Below are 8628 nucleotides of genomic sequence, written 5' to 3'. Positions count from 1 at the left end.
AAGCTGATCCCTGTTCACAACGGGATCTTACGAAGCCACCACCAGCTTGCAGCACTGGAGCTGACATATGCTCCCTGTGCCTTGATCCTGAGCCCAGCAAACCCAACCCTGTGGGCACTTTGCTCAAGTCCTGTGGGTAGCATGGCTTTGCTACTCACTCGAACTGGATTCCAGGAGTTCTGGAAAGGATGGGGAGGCAGGAGTGTCAAAGGTTCCAGCTTGCTCGGATGTTTCATTTTCATTTCAGGAGGATTAGGAAGAAAGGGACGAGGATTAGTCCTAATTTATTGCCCCTGTTAAAAGCCAGCTCTAACAAGGGAGTAAGTGGATTATGAAAAGAAAACAGATGGAGAAAAAAGAAGGTGTGGATGAACTGCATTCAATAATATTTATTAAGTTGTTTTAAAAAGTAAAGAAGGGATCCATTCCAATGGTTGGCCTTCCTATGAACCTCGGAGTCCCCCCAGGCCCTGAAGAGGCCCCCCTGACACTGCTGTGAGGTAGATCAGAGCTGTTCCATGTCTAGAGTGAGGCTGGTGCTTAGAGAACAGTGGTGAGAAAGCAGGGACAGAAATCCCAAACCTTGACCTTTTTTAGCTTCCTGCTCTCAGCCCGGGCTGCCAAGCCTAGAGAACACTGAGTGGTTCATTAGGTCCAGGAGGCGGGGGGGACACGGGCAGAAGGAATAGAATGAGGGGTGCTCTCTCTGCCCTAAGCACAAGCATACAAGTGAACAAGGTGCCCCGCCAAAGCTAGCCCAGCAGCTGAGCACAGGCAGCCGGGCTCTCCAGGGGCTGAGGTATTGGTGAAGTTCAGGGATGGGGTTTATAAAACTTCTCTCAGAAAGAAGGAGAGAGGATGGTAAACACCTGCTTGGTAAGGATTCCCCTCCCTGCCAGTCCCCACCTCCCACCAGGTGGCCCAGTCATCAGGTTCTGGAGGGCGGAGTCTTCCAGCTGGGAAGCTCCACGGGGCTCATTCTAAGCAGAGGTCAGAGCTTTCCAAGGGTTCCGGGTCAACGGAGCTGTGGTTTCCTGTCCTTCGAGGCCTAAGAAATTCCCCAGGAAGCCCTGGAAAAAATGAAGATAGCAAATCTTGGGATGGGGGCACACAGGGTGGGGACAGGGGAACAAGGGGGCAGGGGTAGAGATCAGAGACCCTAGAAAACACGTAATTGTACAAAAAACGCCTGGGCCCCACCCAACCACTGGCTCCTCACTCCCCTCTGTCCTTCCTACCCTGAGCGGATTCTCACCCCTAGACCTATCAAACCTTTCAGAGAAAGCAGAACTGAGGCCAAGGACTTGGGAGTGGCTCCAGTTGTCTCTGCGAGCCCAAAACCAGCCCAAGTGGTGACCAGGAATCCGGGTGACCATAGAACTAAGGTAGAAACTCGAAACTTGACTGACCAGGCAGGCCAGAGGCCTCGGGCACAGCAGCACTGTCCTGGCGCACACACTGGACGCTGAGGTGAAGAACAACCTGCTCGCCCTCCTTCGTTTCAATCCTAGGGCCAAACGGGTCGGATTCGGGAAAAGAATGGACCGTGGTTTCCATTTTTGTTCCCTAATCCATGTTACCCCTTCTTTCAAGGCAGAGTCCCTCCCCAGCTCCACCTTCTCCTGCCAAACCCCAAACTCAAAAAATCGACCACAGGAGACACCAAGGGCTTCCTGACCTCGAGCTGTCAGCCCCTTTGCCTCGGTTACCTACCCGTCGAGAGGTGGGAACTGCCGGGACTGCGCGGAGCTGGCCAGGGCCGCAGGGGAGCAGGAAGCGGAGACAGCGGCGGGGTGCTCCTCTGGCCGGCAGCGGCACAGCAGGCGGCGGAAGGCGCAGCGAAAGTCGGGGCTGCGGCAGTAGATGAGAGGGTTGAAGGCAGAGTTGGCATAGCCTAGCCAGTTAAGGGCGAGGAAAGCCCGATTGGGAACCAGAGAAGGGCCTCCGAGGGCGCGCACCACGTTGGCCACAAAGAAGGGTAACCAGCAAAGAGTGAATGTACCCACGATGAGACCCAAGGTGCGCAGGGCCCGGTGTTCCCGGTGAGGCAGGAGGCGCGCGGGTCTGCGATCGCAGGAAGGCACCGCTGCGGGCGAAGCGCACGGGCCGGCGGGGGCTGGGGACGGAGGTTGAGACGCAGCCGGCGGAGACTCCTCTGGCGGGAAGCGGCCCAGCTCCCGACGCAGCAAGCGCAGTTGGCGCGTAGCCACGACAAAAACTCGCGCGTAGACGAAGAGCATCACAAGCAGCGGAAGGTAGAAGGAGACGGAGGAGGAAAGCAGAGCGTAGGGCATGTTGGAGGCGAAGGAGCAGCAGCGCGGGTTGGAGTGGCAGCGCTGCGCCTCGGCGTCGGCCCCTACACGCCACCATTTGCTCATGATGGGCGCAAATGACACCACGGCGGACACGACCCACACCAAGACCACGGCTGCCCGGGCTCGGCGTTTAGTGACCAGCGCGTGGTAGCGCAGCGGGTTGGTCACGGCCAGGTAGCGGTCCACCGCCAGGGCGCACAGGGTTTCGATGCTGGCGGTAACGCACAGCACGTCCACCGAAGTCCACAGCTCGCAACCAGTGACTCCCAGGGGCCAGTGGCCAGTCAGCCCCAAGGTGGCTCCCGGCGGCACTACCAGGAGTCCTACCACCAGGTCCGCTGAGGCCAGAGAAGTCACGAACACGTTGGTCATGGTCTGGAGTCTCGGTGTCCGGGCGATGGCCACGATTACCAACAGGTTGCCTCCCACGGTGGCCAGCACGGCCAGTGTCAACAGCGCCAGTGCCAGTGCCCACGGCACCCCTGACAGCCCACTCGTGTTGGCAGTATTGGGTGCCAGGGTGGGGGCATCTGGCCACGAGGCCAGAGAGCTGTTCCCGTCTGGCCGCGGAGCCATTCCCACGTCGTGCACGGGGCGGAGGGAAAGAAGGAAGGGAGCTCCCAGCTCCTGGGACTCAGGGGAGGGGGCAGCGGGGCGTGGGAGCGATCTCCCGGGCCTGGGCCATCTTCCCTAGTTGACTGGGAGAGAAAACTTAGCCTACCCCATCCTCCCCCCCCTACACCCCTCACTTGGTGCCACCGCTGGAGGGGGCGGGGGAGTGGCGGCCCTTAAAGGGGCAGCGGCCAATAGTCTCAACGCTCGGCGCCAGGAGGGGAATTGGAGGGTAGGGAGGGAAGCGAGATGGACGCCCGACTTTTCCTTTAGCCAAATCTGCAGTACGGAGGCCCAGGTTCTCTGCCACGATGTGCCCACTTCTGCCGTAACCAGTTCCGCGCACTCAGCACAGCGTTGGGCAGCACTGCGTCCCTGGCCTCCTCGCTTGTTGTGTCAGAGGAAAGGATAACCCTTTCCACCCACCGAAGGCCCTCAGCTACTTGGGCGCCCTCCCCTAAGGTACAGTAAGTTAAGTGATGGAGCGCAGTCAGTATCCTCTCTTCTCCCACGAGGCCACTTCCCTGAAATTTGTCCCCTTTCTCTCTATTTCAGTTACCCTCCCTGCCCCTCCATTAATCTACTCTGGCTCGTGTCCCCCCCCCGCCCCCCACTCCCTACTGGGGACATTCGCCGGTTTTTTAGCCCCGCTCATTTGAATTTCGATTTGGCCTCCTCTGGCCCGGGATGCTGGGAGTTTCGATTTCTCCATCTTCCTCAATTCACATTGCTCTTCCACACACTTTTCCACCTTGAAATTTTCTAAATGGGCTCTTTCTCTGAAAAATCTTCTGCTGTACCCTGACCGATGTGGGTCGGTTGGTTGGGCTAAGACTGCACAGCGAAAGGTCGCCGGCTGGAGTCCCCATCAGGGCACATGGCTGGGTTGCAGGTTCCTTGTCAGTGTTCGTGGGAGACGCAACCATCGCGCATCAATGTTTCTTTTCCTCTCCCTCTCCCTGTTTTCCCTTCCCTCTAAAAATAAATAAAATACTTCAAAAAATAAATAAAATCTTAATTTAAAAAAATATCTTCTGTTGTAAAGACATGAAATGAATGAATGGGTTTGAGATTGAGTCTTGTCTACATCGCCCCCCTCTATCCACAAATCTTCCATCACCACCGTCCCCAGGGGAACGTGCTCACTCTACTTTCTTGAAGATTTTATTCATGAACTTTTACAAATAAAGACACTGAGTTGAGGAATTCACAGGTGACATGTTTGAGTGTACAGAATGAGAGGCCTGGTATTTTGATGTTCTGGAAGTCTCTCCCACAGTCCCAGTAGAGGTTCCTTTGACTTGAAGGAGCTCAGAGGCGACTTCCCCTCCCCCCCCTTCAACTTACAGCTGGTTCTGCCAGCAAAGCTATTCCAATCTCTAAGCCAGTTCCTCCGAAATTGGGTGTGGGGACGTGAGGCTGGAAAATAAGACCCTGGGTTCAAGGTCAGGGCCAGGAAGATATGGTACCTTCATTAAGTTTTATCAGAACCCGACTTGAGCTGTCTTACTTCCTCCCCTGAAAAAATGAGACAAAAAGGGGAAAAATTACCATGGAAAATGCCTCCCCCAGAATGTCTCTTTTGAACAGCTCTATATTTCCAAAGAACCCTGTATAGTCACTGGTCTAAGCAGTCCCTCTGGGAGGCTGAGCCAGGGGCTGGGGGTTTGAAAGACTGGAGGGGAAGTGAGGACCTAAAATTATCCCTGAGGAGAAAGAACTAGTTTCATCTTCCAGGGACCCCGCGGCTCACCCAGGAGCTGGGTTTGTCAGGGGCTCCCAAGCCAACGACTTCCGTGCCCACGTAATACCCCAAGCAGACCCCGGGCTCCGAGGGAATGCCCAGTGGGCGGAGGTGAAGAGGCTCAGCCCCAGCCACTGCCCCGGGTCTGAGTGGTGGAGGCCCCACTTGGCTGGGCCTCTTGCCGATCAAGGCAGTCACTCCCAAGCTGTGTTTGCAACACCCCAGAGTGTTGCCAGTTATCTCAAAGGGGTGTCATAAGATTCTTGAAGAGTAATCTCTAAAACAAATACAGGCCATTCAGCAATCTTTTTCCCCTCGGGACATCAGAATTGGTGGGGGAAGAGAAAGGGGAGCCTGGAAGTCAAGCCACTTGAAAGGATAGCACTGTTTTACAGGTTGACCTTGTTAGTCTGAAAAAGTGTGTAAAAATGTTTACATTAAAAAAACATTTCCCTAACCACAGGAGTGTGCCTGAGTTTAGGGAATGGTTATGCGGAAACCCATAGGAGACTGTGAGGAGAGAAATTCCGGGCCTCTGTTACTGGGGGATTTTATGAGCCAACAGAGCGATGCTGCAGCACCTGGCGCACTTCCTTCTCTGCTGGGGTTGGGGGCGGGGCGGGGACCCTTCGCCTCAAATTCTCTGTCTGGCCTTCTCCCAGCCCACGCTGATGACAGGGCGAAAGGCTCTTCCTTTTGCCATTTGGTTTCCTTTTTCAATTTAATCTTTTGAATAGGTAATGCAATCACATTTTTCAACCATCAGACTATACAAAATGCATGCAAGCTATGCAAAATGCCTTCATACTGGATTGTATATCCCAAGCAGGTAACCACCATTACTCTCTTGTTTATCCTTCCAGTAATATTTTGTATATAAATAAGTCAATACAAATATGTGTGCTTTTGCCCTTTCTTTTCTAAGGGTAGTAAAATGAACTCACTGTTCTGCACCTTAATTATTTTAATTTAACAGCCTGTTATCTGTGAGCCTTGTATACCAATACACAAAAACTTCCCATTTTTAGTATTCAACTGTATGGATTTACCACAATCCACAAAACTGGTTGACTGCTAATGGACATCTAATTTTCTCCCAGTCTTTATTAATAAATGATGTTGTAGTAAATAACTTTTTCGCATGTCTTTTCATATGTGTGAGTGTATTTGTAGAACAAATTGCTATAAATAGAATCACTATATCATAAGGCATCTGCTTTTGCAAATTTAAAAGGTATTACCAAACTACCCGTCCCAGACAAAAATACCGATTTACACTCTTACCATCATTTTTTGATGGCGAACCGGGGTCTGGAGGCAAATGACCTGCTGCTTTGGGAAGTCATCCTAATGACTGGCCCTAGGGATACAGTGCCGCCTGGTCCGCGGAGGTCATCCAACTCTGGACAGGAGCATGTGTTGCCCAGAGGGAGCTTTATCCTGGCCCTGTGCCCCCAGATGACCTTTGTTCTGTGCCCTTGGAAGCAGACAGTGAAGGAGGGCCTCTGAATCTACTGCGTTCAGGCCGCCAGGTTGCGGTTTATTTGTTGGGAGCCCCAAAGATGCAAGTGACCCTGTTGCGTCAGGGGCAGTTGTATGATGATCTGTGACTTAGAATGTGTGGTCAGCAGAAGCGGAAGAGGCAGCGGCCTCCTGATGGACAGAAGTTCTAATAGCACAGGAGTTGTAGCTTGTGGTTGGTCCTATGTGCCTCACAACTGACTGCATGTATGTGTGTGCATCTGTGTGCATGTTTATGTAACAGGTAGGAAGAAACTCAGGGCAGTCCCAGTGACTGCAGCCATGCACCTCATCTAAGACGACATGTGTTAGAGGTATTATGGTCTATAGTTTATAACATTCCCCTCTAGCTTTAAAGTTCTTGGAAGGGAGCAAAAACTAAGTGGAAGTTCCCCGCCCCCCCAGATCCCCCATATACTCTCTCTTCTCCACAGCTTACTGTGGAGTTTTTGTTTTAGTCTCTTTGAATAATCATCAAAATCTTTGACTATTAGAGAAGCTGCTCCCCAGAGGCTGGGAAATGTCACACAGCTTACCTGCAGACCAGACAAGACTTTCTTGGGGTTCACTAAGGCACCCTGTCCCTCTGAGGGTGCCTCAGGGAGAGGAATAAAACCAGTGGGACAGGGAGAGAGCTGGAGAGGGTGTCCACCAACCTCCAGGAAAGCTTCTCTCGTCTCCTTCCGAGTTATGCATGGGTGCTGCTCTGGCAGGTTTCTTTGCAAGGCCCTTTCTTTGACAAGGAGAAGGAGGCAGCCTGGAAGAGGGCATGTCTGCCATGCTACTTGGAGCCGTGGGCTCTCCCCGTTTCGTCCCCCAGGAGGGAGAATTCATGCAAGCCTGGAGCCCCTCTGGCTCAAAAAGAGGCTTGTACTCATGCTGAACACACTCTGGCCCCTTCTCTCCCATCAACCCACATCTTTCCCGCCATCCCCCCCCCCCCAACCCAGGAAGCAGGTGTTGAGGAAAGGTGGCTGGCACCTGGAAGGAAAGAGTACAAAACAGTGAGAATAGTTTCTCCTGCCACAGAGAAACCAACACCTTGAGTAATTAGACCCTTCCAGTTAAGACAGAAGCAAGGGACTTCCGTGGCTGGAGGGAGGAGGAAACCGAGCCCCACCAATCCTGTTGGATGGACAAAAGCGCATCAGGAAACAAGGGGACGGTCAAGGCCAAGATGCCAGTGAGGAGGCTGTGGTGGGGGAAAGAGAAGTGTGTCCTGTTTTTGAAGAAGTCCTGATGGGGAAAATGCCCCTTGGTGTTTGTTTGTTTGTTTGTTTGTTAATCTCAAGAGGAGACAAAGCATTTGCTTCTAGTTAGAAGAGGACTGTCTTCCCTTTTCCCAACAAATGGGAAACAGGAGCAGGAGGAGACACCCTCTGGCCTGCCACTCCGCCCGAGTCGCCACAGGAGGACCTTGCCAGCCTCTCAGTCACCACTGGGCACACTTTCCCCTGTACCGCTCCCCATAGGTGCAGAGGTAGGTGGGCTCCGCTCCTGCCCCAAGACAGGGGACTCCCAACCCCACAGAAGCGGCTGGATCTCTCTTAGTTCTCCCGAAACACTCCTGCTAGGGCCCTGGTGAGCAGCGCTGGGCATAGCCCGTGGCTAGGGCAGCTTTATCGGAGATGGGGACCGGAAAGGAACCGAGGTGACATCTTTGAGGAGAGCCTGCTCTACTTTTTACTCAGCATCCCCCCCTTCCCAGACAAGCCTTTTCCCCCTCCCAGTAAGGTAATCGCATTTAACCCTCTACCTTCCCAATCCTGGGCCGCTCTCCCTGCCTTCTCGTGCCTACGCTTGTTCCCGCAGCCCTGGGCTCCTGTGAGCATGTTGTGCCACAGGTGCTCTGCGAGATCCTGGCAGCAGCAGGAAGCGGGGGCTATCCTGTCCTTTTTACAGATCATGCTATTAAGATTTAGTGAAGAGACCGTTCAGGGTCACAAAGAAAGTGGGGTGATGAAGCTGGGAAGAGAAGCCAATTCTCCTGGCTCTTCAGCCTGACGATGTTCTCCTCAGGCCTTCACCGGCAGCTCACTCTTCCTCCTGTGCTGGAGGGGGTTTGGAAGTGTAGGGCAGTGAGCAGGAGATGATGCAGGGGGGCTGGAGACAAAAAGTGTGTAGTTAACATTGACCTCCTCTGCTTCCTGGAGGAGATGAAAGGGTTAATCCAGTAGCACAGGAGGGTGTAGAAGAAGGATGGGTGAAGGAAGGGAAGACCTCTGAGCTGTGGCCTGCCAGGGTGCAGGGTGCGGCAGGGCTCCCCCAGAGCAGGAAGGATGGCTTTGTTTGCAGGGGCACAGTTTATCTGCAAGCCCAAAGGAAGGAGGTCCCGAAAAGGGTGGGGAGCAGGGAGGCAAGGAGGCAAAGACTGTGAACAGTGTTGGGAATGTCAGCCCTCCCCTGAGAGGTGGGGGAGTAGAAGGCAGCCCTGGG

General features: G+C 53.6%; 1 protein-coding gene across 1 annotated transcript; it reads right to left on the bottom strand.

Moving 5' to 3' along the window:
* Positions 1-1048: 1048 nt before the first annotated feature.
* On the bottom strand, positions 1049-2891 carry ADRB3 (adrenoceptor beta 3). Its single transcript, XM_054565793.1, has 2 exons — positions 1714-2891; positions 1049-1070 (listed from the first exon to the last, which is right to left on the bottom strand). Exons 1-2 carry the CDS (start codon positions 2889-2891, stop codon positions 1049-1051), a joined length of 1200 nt encoding a protein of 399 aa, XP_054421768.1.
* Positions 2892-8628: the final 5737 nt, after the last annotated feature.

The sequence above is a fragment of the Pteronotus mesoamericanus genome, unplaced genomic scaffold, assembly GCF_021234165.1.
Source record: "Pteronotus mesoamericanus isolate MK-2021 breed Mesoamerican mustached bat unplaced genomic scaffold, CSHL_Meso_final contig_169, whole genome shotgun sequence".
Lineage (NCBI taxonomy): Eukaryota > Metazoa > Chordata > Mammalia > Chiroptera > Mormoopidae > Pteronotus > Pteronotus mesoamericanus.
The sequence above is the reverse complement of the archived record's forward strand: the minus strand, read 5'-3'. Positions and strand labels throughout refer to the sequence as shown.